The sequence below is a fragment of the Rhinatrema bivittatum genome, chromosome 8 (genome assembly GCF_901001135.1).
Source record: "Rhinatrema bivittatum chromosome 8, aRhiBiv1.1, whole genome shotgun sequence".
Taxonomy (NCBI): Eukaryota; Metazoa; Chordata; class Amphibia; order Gymnophiona; family Rhinatrematidae; genus Rhinatrema; species Rhinatrema bivittatum.
The window spans coordinates 266291947-266310792 of NC_042622.1; the positions used below are offsets into that span (position 1 = coordinate 266291947).

General features: G+C 46.2%; 1 protein-coding gene across 3 annotated transcripts in view; it reads left to right on the forward strand.

Moving 5' to 3' along the window:
• Positions 1-18846, forward strand: part of RANBP3 (RAN binding protein 3) — a 399749-nt gene that overhangs the window by 344981 nt on the left and 35922 nt on the right. For all 3 annotated transcript variants that reach the window (XM_029614911.1, XM_029614912.1, XM_029614913.1), the window contains one exon: positions 15597-15717. In XM_029614911.1, coding sequence (XP_029470771.1) covers positions 15597-15717 — 121 coding nt within the window. The remainder of the gene's footprint in view (positions 1-15596; positions 15718-18846) is intronic.

An 18846-nucleotide genomic window follows, 5' to 3' on the forward strand; every position in this document is an offset into this window, starting at 1 on the left:
AATTTTAAATAGTCAACTTCACTGCATAGATACCAAGGCAAAGTATTCCAAAGAGTAGGTCCCATTATAAAAAATGCTTTGGCTCTAGTTGTTGATAACCTAGCCATGGACAATGAAGGTACTATTAACAAATTCTGTGATGCAGAACGGAGAGAGTGAGGAGTGTAACGTCTTATTACATTCTTTAGACAAAACTCATCAGAATAGATGGCTCTATGAAGTAGAGATGAGAGCTTGAACTGAACTCTCTGTGCCACTGGTAACTAGTGCAGTTCTTTTAGAAAAAAGGGTAAGGCTGTCTCTTAATTGAAGGCCAAAGAGCATTGTACAGCCGCATTTTGAATCGGTTGTAAGACATGTAACAATTATTTTGGCAACCCTCCGTACAGTGAGTTACAGTAGTACTGATGTGAGAGTACCAACACCCGGACTACTAGACAAAGGACTTATGGGGGAAAAATTGATAATGTTTAATAGGCTCAGCTTTCAAGGACAGGCTAGAGTCTAATATAAATCCTAAACTACTCGGGAACAAGTCAGTGCAGTCAGTAACTGTGGAACACGATAAAGTTATGGTTTATGTATCGACCCAATACCAACATTTGAACTTAAGAAATCAGCTAACACAGACTCCTATACATTAACTAAGATCATAAACCTATCCCTAGAAGAAGGATCTATGCCAGATATACTGAAAGGAGCAATTATAAAACCAATCATAAAGAAAAAAACCAGTGACCCCCTGATCCTAAACAACTACCGCCCAGTATCAAATCTTCCCTTAATAGCTAAACTAATAGAAAAAACAGTACAGAAACAACTGGCTGAACACCTGGATAACAATAACATACTGTATCCATCTCAACACAGTTTTCGTAAGCACTACAGCACCGAGACACTACTTCTCTCGCTAACAGATAACATTCTAAGAGGTTTTGATAGCGGTAAACACTACATTCTAATAATGCTAGACTTATCAGCAGTCTTCGACACAGTAAACCATAAAATACTACTAAATAGACTAAAAGAAATCGGATTACACGGCAAAACAATAAACTGGTTCAGTTCATACCTAAGTACCAGGTTTTTACAAGTTCAGATCAACAACATATTATCAGAAAAAATAAATCTCAAAACAGGAGTACTGCAGGGATCAGCCCTGTCTGCAACCCTCTTTAACATATACATGCTGCCCTTATACCATCTGCTTGCAGGACTAGGAATCCCACATTACATTTATGCAGACGATATTCAACTAATTCTACCTATAGAAGACACATTAGAGAAAACATTAAAACTGGCTAACATGTATCTAGACATTATAAGACAACTACTAAACCAAATGGAACTTGTGATTAATATTGAGAAAACAGAATTCCTACACTTAGAACGAAAAAATACTGAAATCAGTCAAACTCCAATAATCCTCAATAACAACCAGACAATTGAACTAGCTGAAAAAGTACGAAACCTTGGAATAATAATGGAACCTGAAATCAATCTAAAACAGCACATATCACTGAAAGTAAAAGAAGGCTATGCTAAACTCATGGTACTCAGGAAACTAAAACCGCTACTAACACTAATTTCCGAACAGTTCTACAGGCACTAGTTTTCTCCAGCACAGACTACTGCAGAGTTCACTACATTGAATAATCCCGTGGCTAATTCAAAGAATAAACCAGCGATAGTTGGGATTCCCTGCCTGCAATGGCTACCTCCGTGCAAGAACAGAGTAAGTGAACAGCTGCTGACTCTATGGGCCAACCTTTTTTTTTTTTTTTAAAGAGAGCTTTTCTAGTTCCTCATGAATCTGATTGAGAGTTCTACCATGGATGGTAATAGTAAAACCGTGAACCCAGAAAAGTGGCTAATTCAGACTTTTCCAGCGTTTGCTACCACAGCATACCCCACCCTCCTCCCCATAAGGATGATAAAAGCAAATAAGTTTGAATATGGGCCAGCTTGATACACTAGGACTTGAGTTCAGTTCCTGGACTTGACTTCTGCTCTTCAGGGTGGAAGGGGTTGGGATTCCCTTGGGTGGAGGAAAGGAGATCCCAGACTTTGCAGAAGAATTTTACAGGTAGGATTTAGGATGTATATGAACTAGGTTCCTAGAGGTCAGTGGCCCCTTTACTGACCTGTGTTTTAGAGGGAGAACAGTAGAGCCTTCTCGAGGGAGAGCATGCAAAAGCCCTTGCAGTCATGAATGAAGTGCCACAGCACTTCATTCATGACTGCAATCCATCATCCTGTCTAAAATCGACTATTCTAACTCCCTTCTTGTCTGTCTCCCTGCCAACACCATCAAACCCCTACAGATGGTTCAGAACTCCGCCGCCAGGATTCTTACCAACACCAACAAAAGAGATCACATCACCCCCATCCTTCAGGACCTCCACTGGCTGCCCATTAAATCCAGGATTCTCTTTAAAGTCCTCACGATTATTCACAAAACTTATGAATAACCTCATAAGTTATTATAACTTATGCACAACCTCACCCCCCTCAATTTAATCTTCCAAATGCGTCCTCACACATCATCCATAGAAACATAGAAATGACAGCAGAAGAAGACCAAACGGCCCATCCAGTCTGCCCAGCAAGCTTCACACATTTTTTCTCATACTTATCTGTTTCTCTTAGCTCTTTGGTTCTATTTCCCTTCCACCCCCACCATTAATGTAGAGAGCAGTGATGGAGCTGCATCCAAGTGAAATATCAAGCTTGATTAGTTAGGGGTAGTAGGGGAAGTAACTGCCGCAATAAGCAAGCTACACCCATTCTTATTTGTTTTACCCAGACTATGTTATTCAGCCCTTATTGGTTGTTTTTCTTCTCCCCTGCCGTTGAAGCAGAGAGCTATGCTGGATATGCGTGAACATAAGAACATAAGAACATAAGAAAATGCCATACTGGGTCAGACCAAGGGTCCATCAAGCCCAGCATCCTGTTTCCAACAGTGGCCAATCCAGGCCATAAGAACCTGGCAAGTACCCAAAAACTAAGTCTATTCCATGTAACCATTGCTAATGGCAGTGGCTATTCTCTAAGTGAACTTAATAGCAGGTAATGGACTTCTCCTCCAAGAACTTATCCAATCCTTTTTAAACACAGCTATACTAACTGCACGAACCACATTCTCTGGCAACAAATTCCAGAGTTTAATTGTGCGTTGAGTAAAAAAGAACTTTCTCCGATTAGTTTTAAATGTGCCCCATGCTAACTTCATGGAGTGTCCCCTAGTCTTTCTACTATCCGAAAGAGTAAATAACCGATTCACATCTACCCGTTCTAAACCTCTCATGATTTTTAAACACCTCTATCATATCCCCCCTCAGTCGTCTCTTCTCCAAGCTGAAAAGTCCTAACCTCTTTAGTCTTTCCTCATAGGGGAGTTGTTCCATTCCCCTTATCATTTTGGTAGCCCTTCTCTGTACCTTCTCCATCGCAATTATATCTTTTTTTGAGATGCGGCGACCAGAATTGTACACAGTACTCAAGGTGCGGTCTCACCATGGAGCGATACAGAGGCATTATGACATTTTCCACTTTATTCATCATTCCTTTTCTAATAATTCCCAACATTCTGTTTGCTTTTTTTGACTGCCGCAGCACACTGAACCGACGATTTCAATGTGTTATCCACTATGACACCTAGATCTCTTTCTTGGGTTGTAGCACCTAATATGGAACCCAACATCGTGTAATTATAGCATGGGTTATTTTTCCCTATATGCATCACCTTGCACTTATCCACATTAAATTTCATCTGCCATTTGTATGCCCAATTTTCCAGTCTCACAAGGTCTTCCTGCAATTTATCACAATCTGCTTGTGATTTAACTACTCTGAACAATTTTGTGTCATCTGCAAATTTGATTATCTCACTCGTCGTATTTCTTTCCAGATCATTTATAAATATATTGAACAGTAAGGGTCCCAATACAGATCCCTGAGGCACTCCACTGTCCACTCTCTTCCACTGAGAAAATTGCCCATTTAATCCTACTCTCTGTTTCCTGTCTTTTAGCCAGTTTGCAATCCACGAAAGGACATCGCCACCTATCCCATGACTTTTTACTTTTCCTAGAAGCCTCTCATGAGGAACTTTGTCAAACGCCTTCTGAAAATCCAAGTATACTATATCTACCGGTTCACCTTTATCCACATGTTTATTAACTCCTTCAAAAAAGTGAAGCAGATTTGTGAGGCAAGACTTGCCCTGGGTAAAGCCATGCTGACTTTGTTCCATTAAACCATGTCTTTCTATATGTTCTGTGATTTTGATGTTTAGAACACTTTCCACTATTTTTCCTGGCACTGAAGTCAGGCTAACCGGTCTGTAGTTTCCCGATCGCCCCTGGAGCCCTTTTTAAATATTGGGGTTACATTTGCTATCCTCCAGTCTTCAGGTACAATGGATGATTTTAATGATAAGTTACAAATTTTTACTAATAGGTCTGAAATTTCATTTTTTAGTTCCTTCAGAACTCTGGGGTGTATACCATCCGGTCCAGGTGATTTACTACTCTTCAGTTTGTCAATCAGGCCTACCACATCTTCTAGGTTCACCATGATTTGATTCAGTCCATCTGAATCATTACCCATGAAAACCTTCTCTATTACGGGTACCTCCCCAACATCCTCTTCAGTAAACACCCGAAGCAAAGAAATCATTTAATCTTTCCGCAATGGCCTTATCTTCTCTAAGTGCCCCTTTAACCCTCGATCATCTAACGGTCCAACTGACTCCCTCACAGGCTTTCTGCTTCGGATATATTTTAAAAAGTTTTTACTTTGAGTTTTTGTCTCTACAGCCAACTTCTTTTCAAATTCTCTCTTAGCCTGTCTTATCAATGTCTTACATTTAACTTGCCAATGTTTATGCTTTCTCACAGGACAAGCAGGATGGTTGTCCTCACAAATGGGTGACATCGAGGATGGAGCCCACCACGGAAAACTTCTGTCAAAGTTTAACAGAACTTTGACTGGCCCCTACTGGGCATGCCCAGCACGGCACTGACCCTGCAGCCAGCAGGGGTCTCCCTTCAGTCTTCTTTTTTTCCGCGCAGCAGTTGCCACGCGGTGAAAGGAGCTCCTAACCACGTTTCCTGACAGGAAATCTGAATTTCTATATTCTGAAGAAAATTTGCCCCTCGGGGGGTCTCCCTTCAGCAAATTTTTACATTCGCGGAATTCCGGTAAGTTTTTTTACCGTTTTTGTCGACTTACGTCGAATTTGGCCCTTGAGGCCTGTCGACAGTCGCTAATCCCGCGGCTAAATTTTTGGCCCAAGGCCATGGCGACGGGGTTTCGCCAATGTCCGGATTGCATCCGGACTATGTCAATCACAGACCCCCACAGGGTCTGTGTTTTGTGTCTAGGCAGCGAGCATGATGTCCTGACTTGCACCAAATGTGCCTTAATGACGCCCAAAGGTCGCAAGGCCAGGATGGAGAAGATGGGGCTCCTCTTCCATGCTCGCACCCCAATGCCATCGATAGCATCGACGTCATCGGAACCGGCACCGTCGAAGTTGCACCATTATCGTCAACCCTCAGGTGACCGTCCACCATCGATGACTTCACGGCTGTCGACTCCCGTCCCTTCCCCGGATGGGCGAGGGGATCGGAAAGAAAAACATCGCCACCGACGGCACAAGTCTCGGCCTGTCGAGGATCCACAACCATCGACCTCCGCACAGACCAAGCCACCGACTAAAAAGCCTCGATCGGACCTGGCACCGTCCGCATCTCGCTCGCAGGCACCGAGGAAACCCTCACCCCTTCCGGGTGTGGGAGCCGTGATCCCACCGGTTACGGTGGTCCCTCCGGCTCTGCCTCCGCCTCCCTCTCCCGTTGAGCCGGGTCTTGTTACCCCTGGTCTCCGGGAAGAACTGGACCGGCTGGTTCAGGAGGACATCGAAAAGGCGATGCAGAAGTTCCAACCTCCACCAGCACCGACTCCGGCACCGACTCCGCCACCGAGCAAGGACCCGACAGTCGAGCCACTAGTGGGAACACTAGCACCGTTACTGCACCGTATGGAAGCGCTGCTAACGGCCCTTCCATCGATGATTCCAGTACTACCTGCAACACCACCGTCTCCGACGGGATTATCATGGGGAGGGGAAACACCGTTTGTTATTCCCCCTTCAGGGGTGGTCCCATCGGTGCCTTCTCATCCCTCACCGATATATCCGTCGGCTCCACCGATTCCAAGGCCGGCACCGATTCCATCGACAGCACCGAAGCCCTCGATGCCATTTCCGGTTCCGCCTTCAGCACCGATGCCATCGAGATTATTCTCCATACCCTCGGTGATTCCTCTCAATATCCCGGACCCTCAACCAGGACCTTCAGGGCTTCAAGCCCCACAGGATCCCTATGATACCTGGGGAGATGACACCTCTTCTGACACGGACTTGCCTTCGCCACCGTCCCCTACAGAGAGTAGAAAGCGTTCTCCTCCTGAGGATCTCTCCTTTATTAATTTTGTGAAGGAGATGTCAGAGGTGGTCCCCTTTCAGCTACAATCTGAAAAAGATGACAGGCACCAGATGATGGAACTTCTCCAATTTCTGGATGCTCCTAAAATCATCGCTTCCATCCCTATTCACCAGGTGTTTCTGGATCTTCTGAAGAAGAACTGGGAAGCTCCTTCATCGATTTCCCCAGTCAACAAAAAAGCTGACTCCACATACCTAGTCCAGTCAGCACCAGGTTTTCAGAAGCTTCAGCTGGATCATCGCTCTGTCGTCGTTGAGTCGACTCAAAAGAAAGCTAAGCGCCAAAAACCACACTCTTCAACCCCACCTACCAAGGACAACAAATTCCTGGATAGTGTAGGAAGAAAAGTGTATCACGGAGCTATGCTAATTTCACGCATAGCTTCATATCAGCTCTATATGACTCAATACAACAGAGCCATCCTCAAACACTTTGCCTGACCAATATCAGCCACAACTTCAAGCCCTCCTTAACAAAGGGTTCGAGGCCGGTAAGCATGAAATTAGGTCCGCATACGACATCTTCGATGCTTCCACTAAAGTTTCAGCTACAGCCATCTCAGCCAGACGTTGGGCTTGGCTAAAATCATCAGACCTACGCCCAGAGGTCCAGGACCGACTGTCTGATTTACCCTGCCTAGGCGACAACTTGTTTGGAGATCAAATTCAGCAAATAGTAGCCGAATTAAAAGATCACCATGAGACGTTAAAACAACTCTCATCTACTCCATCTGAGGTGACCACCAAGCAACCACCTAAGAGGGACTCTAAAAAGTCTTTCTTTAGGCCACGTCGGTATTACCCTCCCTCGGCTAAGCCTCGACCTTCACGGTCTTCCAATAGAGCTCAGCCACGTCAGCCTCGGAAACAAAGACCTACCGTGGCCCCACCCCCTGGGCCTACGGCGGGCCTTTGACTTCCTTGTAGAGAGCACGTGCCAAACCCCTCTTCCAGCCATCCCTGTGGGAGGTCGACTGTGCCACTTTCTAGACCGCTGGCTTCAGATCACCTCAGATCAGTGGGTACTAGCAATCATAGCACAGGGTTACCACCTCAACTTCACTACTCTTCCTGCAGACTCCCCGCCTCTACAAGCATGGAGTCTCACCAATCACTTAGCTCAGTTACAACAAGAAGTATCCCTTCTTCTGCAATCAAATGCTATAGAACCCGTTCCTCCAGCTCAGCAAGGAATGGGATTCTACTCCAGGTACTTCCTGATACCAAAGAAATCAGGGGGGCTTCGTCCCATCTTAGACCTTCGAGCCCTCAACAAGTACCTTCAAAAAGAAAAGTTCAAGATGGTAACCCTGGGCTCGCTTCTCCCTCTGCTACAAAGAGGGGATTGGCTATGCTCTCTCGATCTCAAAGACGCGTATACCCACATTGCGATAACGCAATCCCATCGCAAGTACCTGCTGTTTCTGGTGGGCCGAAACCATTACCAATATCGAGTACTACCTTTCGGTCTGGCATCCGCACCACGAGTCTTTACCAAATGCCTTGTCGTGGTTGCAGCATTCCTCCGGAAGGAAGGTGTCCACGTCTACCCCTACCTGGACGATTGGCTAATCAGGGCTTCCGCCCAACAGATTGCTCAGTCCTCCCTAAAATTGACAATTCAGACTCTCCTTTCCTTAGGGTTTCTTGTCAATTACGAGAAATCTTGCTTAGTCCCATCTCAAAACTTATCTTTCATTGGAGCAGACTTGGACACCTTACAAGCAAAGGCTTACCTTCCTCCTCAAAGAGCTCAAACCCTGATATCCCTAGCTCGCCAACTCCGGTGTCAGGACACTGCCACAGCTCGCCAATTCCTAGTTCTCCTAGGACACATGGCATCCTCGGTTCAAGTAACTCCCACGGCCCGACTAGCCATGAGAGTTACACAATGGACTCTGCGACACCAATGGATTCAAGCTCTTCAGCCGCTGTCCTCCATTGTCACAGTTACACAAGCGCTACGCCTATCGTTAATCTGGTGGACGAATCAAGTCAACCTCCTTCAAGGCTTACCCTTTCTCCTACCAGATCCACAAGTAATCCTAACCACCGACGCTTCCCACATCGGTTGGGGGGCCCATGTGGACGAGTTGCAAACTCAGGGTCTCTGGTCTCGAGAAGAAGCCGAACACCAGATAAATTTCTTGGAGCTGCGAGCAATCCGCTACGCGCTCAGAACTTTCCAAGCTCGCCTATCGAATCAGATAGTCTTGATCCAGACAGACAACCAGGTGGCCATGTGGTACATAAACAAGCAGGGAGGCACAGGCTCCTTCCTTCTGTGTCAGGAAGCTGCGCAGATTTGGGCAGAAGCCCTCTCCCGCTCCATGTACCTCAGGGCCACCTACCTGCCGGGTGTAGACAATGTATTGGCAGACCAGCTGAGCCGTGTCTTCCAACCACACGCGTGGTCTCTCAATCCTCTAGTAGCGACCTCTCTGTTCCACAAGTGGGGATACCCACACATAGACCTCTTTGCGTCCCCTCAGAACCACAAAGTGGACAATTATTGCTCTCTCATTCAGAGCCAGCACTCGCGGCCAAGGGATGCCTTCTCCCTCAAGTGGACAACCGGTCTGCTCTACGCATTCCCTCCACTTCCTCTTCTGTCCAGGACTCTCGTGAAGCTACGCCAGGACAGGGGAACCATGATCCTGGTAGCACCGCACTGGCCACGCCAAGTGTGGTTTCCCATACTCCGAGATCTCTCCATTTGCAGACACATTCCCCTGGGAAAGGATCCGCATCTACTCACTCAAAACGACGGATGCCTTCTCCATCCCAACCTCCAAGCCTTGTCCCTGACGGCATGGATGTTTGAAAGGCTAGTTCTCCAGCCTTTTAACCTTTCGGATTCGGTTTCTCGTGTCCTGATAGCTTCACGAAAGCCCTCCACTAGAAGATCCTATTCATACAAATGGAAAAGGTATACATCATGTGCACTTCTCAGTCCCTTGATCCCCTTTCCTGTCCAATCTCTGACTTCTTGGACTATTTATGGCATCTCTCAGAATCAGGTCTTAAAACCTCTTCTATCAGGATGCATGTCAGTTGCGGTAGCCGCCTTCCACAAGGGTATCGGGGGTGTCCCTATCTCAGTACAACCCCTGGTAACACGCTTTTCTCAAAGGCTTGCTCCATCTGAAGCCACCCTTACGTCCTCCGGCCCCATCTTGGGACCTTAATCTGGTTCTTTGGTCGTCTAATGAAACCACCCTTCGAACCTTTGCACTTCCTGTGACTTAAGATATCTCACTTGGAAAGTGTTATTCCTTTTGGCTATCACTTCAGCTCGCAGAGTTAGTGAATTGCAGGCCCTAGTTACCTATCCGCCTTACACTAAGCTCCTGCAGGACCGGGCGGTACTTCGCACTCACCCTAAATTTTTACCTAAGGTAGTTTCGGAGTTCCATATCAATCAATCCATCATACTACCTATCTTTTTTCCCAGGCCCCACTCCAACTCCGGGGAACAGACTCTGCATACCTTAGACTGTAAACGGGCTCTAGCTTTTTATCTAGACCGTACAGTTTCTCATAGAAAGAGTACTCAATTATTTGTCTCCTTCCATCCTAACAAGTTAGGACAACCTGTGGGTAAGCAGGCTCTTTCCTCCTGGTTGGCGGACTGCATTTCCTTTTGCTATCAGCAAGCTGGCATTCCTTTCAAGACCGTGTAAAAGCACACTCTGTGAGGGCCATGGCGACTTCAGTAGCACACCTTCGATCGGTGCCGCTTCCTGACATCTGTAAAGCTGCAACCTGGAGTTCTCTCCATACCTTTGCAGCCCACTATTGTTTGGACAAAGCTGGAAGACAGGACTCCATCTTCGGCCAATCTGTCTTGCGTAACCTTTTTCCATCATAATGTACCAACACCCTTCCACCTGCCCGGTAGGGTGCGGATGCCCTTTCCCAAATTACACCCCAGTTGTTGTGCCTGTTGCACGCCGTTGGGTGCCTTTGGTGCAAGTCAGGACATCCTCAGCTCGGTACTCACCCATTTGTGAGGACAACCATCCTGCTTGTCCTGTGAGAAAGCAAATGTTGCTTACCTGATGTAACAGGTTTCTCACAGGACAGCAGGATGTTTAGTCCTCACGAAACCCGCCGCCACCACCCCGCGGTGTTGGGTTCGTTTTATTTTTACTTTTTAGGCACTGCCTGTAGCTTTGAAAATCAGACTGAAAGGGAGACCCCTGCTGGCTGCAGGGTCAGTGCCGTGCTGGGCATGCCCAGTAGGGGCCAGTCAAAGTTCTGTTAAACTGTTGACAGAAGTTTTCCGTGGTGGGCTCCATCCTCGATGTCACCCATTTGTGAGGACTAACATCCTGCTGTCCTGTGAGAACACCTGTTACATCAGGTAAGCAACATTTGCTTTATCCTATTTTCTTCTGTTGGATCCTTCTTCCAATTTTTGAATGAAGTATCAGTTTTTCTTCTCCCCTGCCGTTAAAGCAGAGAGCTATGCTGGAAATGCATTGAAGTGAAAGTATCAGGCTTATTTGGTTTGGGTAGTAACCGCCGTAACAAGCCAGCTACTCCCCGCTTTGTGAGTGCGAATCCTTTTTTCTTCTCCCCTGCCGTTGAAGGAGGGAGCTATGCTGGATATGCGTGAAGTATCAGTTTTTCTTCTCCCCTGCCGTTGAAGCAGGGAGCTATGCTGGATATGCATAAAGTATCAGTTTTTCTTCTCCCCTGCCGTTGAAGCAGGGAGCTATGCTGGATATGCGTGAAGTATCAGTTTTTCTTCTCCCCTGCCGTTGAAGCAGAGAGCTATGCTGGATATGCGTGAAGTATCAGTTTTTCTTCTCCCTTGCCGTTGAAGCAGAGAGCTATGCTGGATATATGCATTGAAAGTGAAGTATCAGGCTATTTGGTGTTGGGGTAGTAACCGCCGTAACAAGCCAGCTACTCCCCGCTTTGTGAGTGCGAATCCTTTTTCCACATTTCCTCTTGCTGTTGTAGCTTAGAGCGATGTTGGAGTCACAGTACCATGTGTATGTTTATTGAATAAGGTATTATCTCCAGGCAGTAGCCGTCATTCTGGCGAGCCACCCACTCTTTATTGACGGCCTCTTGATTTTATGGATCCACAGTGTTTATCCCACACCCCTTTGAAGTCCTTCACAGTTTCTGGTCTTCACCACTTCCTCCGGAAGGGCATTCCAGGCATCCACCACCTCTCCGTGAAGAAATCCTTCCTGACATTGGTTCTGAATCTTCCTCCTGGAGCTTCAAATCGTGGACCCCTGGTTTCTGCTGATTTTTTTCCTACGGAAAGGTTTGTTCGTTGTCTGTTGGATCATTAAAACCTTTCCAGTATCTGAAAGTCCTGTATCATATCACCTCTGCTCCTCCTTTCCTCCAGGGTGTAACATATTTAGATTCTTCAATCTCTCCTCATAAGTCATTTGATGAAGACCTTCCACCTTTTTGGTCGCCCTCTCTGGACCGCCTCCATCTTGGTCTCTGTCTCTTCGGAGATACGGTCTCCAGAACTGAACACAATACTCCAGGTGAGGTCTCACCAAGGACCTGTACAAGGGGATAATCACTTCCCTTTTCTTACTCGATATTCCTCTCTCTATGCAGCCCAGCATTCTTCTGGCTTTAGCTATCGCCTTGTCACATTGTTTCGCCGACTTCAGATCATTAGACACCATCACCCAAGGTCTCTCTCCTGCTCCATGCACATCAGCCTTTCTCCCCCCATCGAATACAGTTCATTCGGATTTCCACTCCCCATATGCATGACTCTGCACTTCTTGGCATTGAATGTCAGCTGCCATATCTTCGACCACTCTTCCATCTTCCTTAAATCCCGTCTCATTTCTCTCCACTCCTTCCGGCGTGTCCACTCTGTTTGCAGATCTTAGTGTCATCCGGCAAAAAGAACATACCTTACCTTCTATCCTTCCGCAATGTCGCTCACAAGATATTGAAAAGGACCGGTCCCAACACCGATCCCTGCGGTACACCGCTTAAAACCGCTCTCTCTTCAGAGAGAGTTCCATTTACCATCACACATTGTCTTCTGTCCGTCAACCAGTTTTGCAATCCAGGCCACCACCTCGGCACTCACTCCTAAACTTCTCATTTTATTCACCAGTCTCCTGTGCGGGACAGTGTCAAAAGCTGTGCTGAAGTCCAAGTAGATGACATCAAGTGCTCTTCCTTGATCCAATTCCTTGGTTATCCAGTCAAAAAGTCAATCAGATTTGTCTGACAGGATCTTCCAATGGTGAATCCATGCTGCCTCTGGTCCAGCAATTCTCCCGACTGTAGATAGTTCACTATTCTCTCTTCTTTCAGCAGTGACTCCATTACTTTTCCCACCACCGAAGTGAGGCTGAACCTATCAGAAGAGCATACAAAGGCACATTGGTATGCCCCACCAGCAAAAAACATCCTTAAGGAAGCGCGCCCTATCTACAGCAGGCCCCTCAAATGGAATGCGCTCCCCCCCGGACCTCAGACTAGAACCTTGCCCCGTCGGCTTTCAAAAAAACACTCAAAACATGGTTATTCAGCCAAGCTTTTCCTGATACATAACATTCGCTTATTTCACAACTGGCAAGTCCATTCTGCCTTATGTCCTAGCTTTGCAGAGCTCATCTCTAATCCCTCCAAAGTGCTTATTTAATCAGTACCCTTTCCCCCCAAATCACCGGTCCTTCAGTAGGCTCAGATCACCCGGTTCGTGTCCCTTTCTATATTGTATTTATGTCCTTTATGCTTAGATGTATATTAGTGCTTCTCAATCTTATGCATTTAATTTCGTGTCCCTTTCTATATTGTATTTATGTCCTTTATGCTTAGATGTATATTAGTGCTTCTCAATCTTACGCATTTAATTTCGTGTCCCTTTCTATATTGTATTTATGTCCTTTATGCTTAGATGTATATTAGTGCTTCTCAAACTTACGCATTTAATTTCATTTAGTTTTGTAATTAAGGTTATGCCTGGCCATATTGCATTCAAATGTATTTTACTTCATTCTGTAACCATTCATTCTGTAATCAATGATTGTTTTTCAGGGCCAAGAGTTAAGTGTAGATTTCATAGCTCCCTAGTCCCAGTTCTTGTAACCCCTGTTTCATTGTATCGCTCCCGGGCGAATTTGCAGTTTCAATGTAAACCGATGTGATTTGTATTTTATACAGGAATGTCGGTATAAAAAAGTTAAAAATAAATAAAATAGCACTTAACTTCTGACCCTGCCTCCACTTTCCTTTCTTCTCACATCAAAAATGGCAGAGAGCAGAATTTGGCAGGTTCTGAGAGGGAGGTGTGGAGTAAGGCAAGCCATGTTCCAAAAAAACTTCTGAGCCTAGCCCATGCGTTTCAGCCACCTCCATGAGATCTTCCTTTATTCTGTTAGAGTGTAAACTGAAAACAGCATTTTAAGAAAACAGTCCCACTAAGCTTAGGATGCTGTCAGTCATGTCCATGGCATGCTTCACTCACGGTTAGATTATGATGAATTATGGTCATACTTTTAAAATTTAGTGTTACATAATGGCAAAAAAGAAATACTTGCAGGTAAGACTTTTTTTATTTACAATGATATAACTTTTGATCTAAATCTTGCATCTACAAATAGTAATTCACAAATCATATCTCAGTTGTATAAAAAGCTAAGAGCTCAGCATCTCCACCGACCATCCTATCCCATCTCCCACTGTACCTCACATGTCATTAAGGCTATATTGAGAACACTACGTGTAATGTTTAGTCTGGTGAAACACTGGTTTCAATAAGTCTTGTGTGTTTCCAGGCTCCACAGATGGAGGCTATCCCAGGAGAAGCCAACTTATAGCTTATATGTAGGCGGGGGAGAGCTATAGATACAGAATGCTACTAGGGCATATATAGTAAAAGCATGCTTGCAAAGCTGGAGTCTCCAGGAAATTTGATCACATTACACCATCGCTGATCTCTCTGCACTGGCTGCCAGTACAAGCTCAAATACATTTTAAGGTACTAAGACTAATATTCAGTATCATGAATTCCAATAACACTGGTATGATAGGGGTGACAATGCAACCATACACACCTCAGCCAACACGAAGATCTCAAAATAAAGGACTACTGACTGTTCCCACAATACGGAGCACACACCTGACACACATAAGAGATCGTGGGTTTTCCATAGCGATTCCAAAGCTATGGAATTCCCTACCAGAGATGCTAAGGTTAATACCAGACAAGAAGAGATTTAAATGTGAGCTGAAATCATGGCGTTTCAAAAAATGCATATAACCTAACTTAAAACACCTGAATGTAGAAAGAAACAACAACAAGAAGGTCAAAAGATACTAACTGAAGCACGAAGAGAATGAAAGAAGAGAAACAACGTAATAACTAAATGTGAAATCCTTTATATCATTTTATTTTATTCTATTTTAATTTTCCTTACCCTTGACCATGTCTTAAACCTTGAGTCAAATGTATCAGAATAATTCGATAGAGAGATGTCCAGGCCTAGTTATGAAAATGACCTCCTTTACCTTTTGATTTATAACTCTGAATGTTACTGTTGTAAACCGTTGTGATCTTTTATATGGAACAACGGCGTATATAAAATGTCTAAACAATTACATTTCCTTTTTTGCTGTGGCTGAACTCCTGAGGCAAGACTTGCCCCTTGACTTACCAATTTATTTCAGTCAAAAAAGGAATGAGACGTGAGTAAGATGGATAGCTGGGGTGAGTGACAAGCTGCTGAACTGAGGATTTCCTTCCTTTACAAAGGGCTGTAACATCTCCCATTGTGCCTTAGATGTTGGTAAAGTCTTTTCAGCTTTTGTGATTTTTCAGTTCTTTTCTCTGTTTTGTACAACAACCTTATGACCGCAGCGAGGTATCCTTTCTAGTCTCCTTCACACAGAGGATGCTCACCAAGCCGGAGGTGTTCCTCCTCCTCCCATGCTAGTCTATTACCCTGTCCATTTTCTGTGATGGCATTTGTTTCCATCTCTAGATGCATGTGAAAGCTGATTTTAAACTTGAAATTAACTCCTTTGTGTGAGTGTTCTTCCTCTTTTTCATTAGATGTTATGTCCTCTCTTACAGATTCAGTGCAAGCTATTTGTGTTTGATAAAGTTTCCCAGTCGTGGGTTGAAAGAGGGCGGGGCCTTCTGCGACTCAACGACATGGCGTCCACGGATGATGGCACATTACAGTCCCGACTAGGTGAGATGGGAAGAGCAGCATGATGTATGTTAGAGTTGCACACACACACACACGGGTCACAAAAGGAAATTTACAGTTCTGTCATTCAGATGTTGACAACACTCTTACTAATTTTTTTTTTTTGTCTAGTTTGTGGTAAGACGTGTATATGATGGTTTATTCTGGCCAGCATAGAGTGTGCAGTAAGATATTTATTGAAGAGGGAGTGTATGGAAGCATACAGTTAATAAACACCTTTCTTGTTCCCTACAATATTAATGTTCAACTAGTCTTACTGTACAGTGCTTTATAAATAAATCTTGTTCCCTGTACGTACCAGGATCATTCCAGACTGTGGTTATGTTCCCTGTCCAGCAGATGGAGTTAGAACCAAAAATTCCCAGGGGAGGACCTATATAGCCACGCCTCCCTTGCCTCAATCCTCAGTATAGTTCTAACTCCAGCAGATTGAGCAGGGGACATGGTGGTCGCCAGCACTTTTCTAGTTTTATTTTCTCTTTGAGGAATCAATTAAATAATATTAGATAAAGGTTTTCTTCTAAGGGATAGGTTCTGTAGTGTTCTGACAGGACCACTCCGTTCAAAGAGAGACACTGTTTTCCAGTCAGGAACTTGCTGACAGGCTGTGTTTTTTGCCTGTCACTTTATTTCTCTCTTCCTATCTCTTTGTTTTTTTCCTCTTCCTTGCCTGGCTAGAGTGTGGTAAGTGTTATTTTTATTTCATTTACAGTCGTTGGTAGGAACAGGAATTTATGAGGGGTGAAAGTCTGTAGTGCAGACCGCTCCCCCTAGCCCCGGAGTTTTCCTTTCCCCTCCTCCCTTTCAGGGAGTGATTGGAGTTCCCGCCCTGCAGCTCTGCGACGACCCATTCCCCGGAGCTGCTCACCGTCGGGACGGCGTTTTTCCCCGACGGTCTCTTGGGGACGGTGAGGGGTCCGGAGGCCGAAGAGTTTTATTAATTCGCCGCTTCAGTTGTTGCCGCGCGCCGCAGCCACCCCTCCCCCTCCCTCCCGCCGCGATGCAAAAATCGCCGAACGGCTCCGGAGCTCGGCACGGGCTTCAGCAGACCTCAGAGGGATTTTCTTCAGCTTTTCCTGAGGGGGAGTATGGCTTACCTGGTAGGCAGCTTGGAGGAGAGTCGGACCGCGCTGGCAGGAAGCGGCATGCCCCGTTTCCCCTCAGCGCGGGAACGGCGGCCATTTTCTCAGCTGACTCGGAGGCAGCTCTCTCTGAGAAGGACGTCGACGCTCCTCTCCAGGTTTCCTCTAACAGTATGGAGTTTTCGGAGCGCAACGGACGAGGGCAGGCAAGGGGACGACGTCTCGGGGGGCCCCTCATCAGCACTTCCCGCTTTTTCGCCAGAATTCATTGTTTTAATGCACAAGGCATTTTTACAGAGCAGGGATCCGAATCTTGGAATTTGGGGTCCCCCTTCCCCCAAACTGGCCTGCTTGACACAGCTTTCGACGGCAGACCCTCCCTTAGGGAGGGCTTCTTTGCCCACAGGAGGTGCGGGGTCCACTCAGCTCCCCCCCCCCCTCCCCCGTGGTTCCTTTACTGCTGCAACAACCGTCGGGGGATCCATGGCAAGATCCAGATGCGGATGATCCCTCCCTGGCGGCCAGGTAGAAGGTGACGACCCGAGGGTCCTCCGTATTTTTCAAGCAGCGGAATTGGATGATCTCATCCCCCACATCCTCCAGGAAATGGACATTGACCCTCCTCTGGATCCTGTGGCTCAGGATCCGAAGATTAAGAAAGGGGATCCTCTCCTAGCGGGCTTACGACCTCTAGCGAAAGCTTTTCCCACGCATCACAACATCTTGCAATTGATTTCAAGGGAGTGGGATACTCCTGAGGCCAATCTTCGAGTCGGTCGAGCCATGGAAAAGTTATACCCTCTCCCCACTGATTTCTTGGAGATTCTTAAGGTTCCTGCTGTTGATTCAGCGGTATCCGCGGTCACGAAACATACTACCATCCCGGTCACGGGCGGGACGGCGTTGAAGGATGTCCAGGATCGCAAGCTCGAGGTTTACCTCAAGCGTATCTTCGAAGTTTCAGCGTTGGGGATGAGGGCTGCTATCTGCAGTTCCCTAGCACAGCGAGCAGCTCTGCGTTGGATACAACAGCTTCTCACTTCCCAATCTTTGCCACAGGCAGAGACTATTCAGGCTGATAGACTTGAAGCGGTGGTTGCCTATGGATCTGTTAAGGGTCCTCGCTCGTTCCATGGTGGCGGCGGTGTCCGCTCGTCGTCTTTTGTGGCTACACAACTGGGCGGCAGATGCTTCGTCTAAGACGCGCCTGAGTTCCCTTCCTTTCAAGGGTAGGTGCCTATTTGGGGAAGATTTGGATCAGATCATCAAATCTCTTAATGAGAATGCGGTGCACAAGCTACCAGAAGATCGTCCACGTTCTTCTAGATCTTTTTATTCCTCCAGAAATAGGTACCGGAATCAACGGAGGTCGCGTCCTACTAGACAGCAGACACCTCGGGCTCCTTCTACACGATTACACACCTGGAACCGGTCCTTTCGGGGGCGCCGCCACGGTAAGGATACTCAAGGGGCAGGTCCTTCCTCGAAGGCTTCACAATGATGCCAGAAGGACCCAAGAGGGGATCCCCCACCTGGGGGGTCGCCTTACTCTCTTTTACAAGGAGTGGGCCCTAATTACGTCGGATCAATGGGTGCTGGACATCTTAAGACAAGGCTACGTATTAGATTTTGTACACGAACCCCGAGATCGTTTTCTGTTTTCTCCTTGCGGTTCCCGTCTCAAACAATTAGCAGTCCGACAGACTCTCGATCGTCTGCTACAGCTGGGGGTGATAGTACCGGTAGCGGCCTCCGATCTGGGAAAAGGTAATTATTCAATCTACTTCGTGGTTCCCAAGAAAGAGGGCACTTTTCGACCTATCCTGGATCTCAAGATGGTCAACAAGTGTCTCAGAGTTCCTCGTTTTCGTATGGAAACGCTCCGTTCAGTGTTAGCAGCCGTGCATCCGGGAGAATTCTTGGCCTCTTTGGACCTTACAGAGGCATGCCTTCACATCCCGATCCATCACCATCATCAGCGCTTCTTACCCTTCAAGATTTTGGGACAGCATTTTCAGTTTCGTGCTCT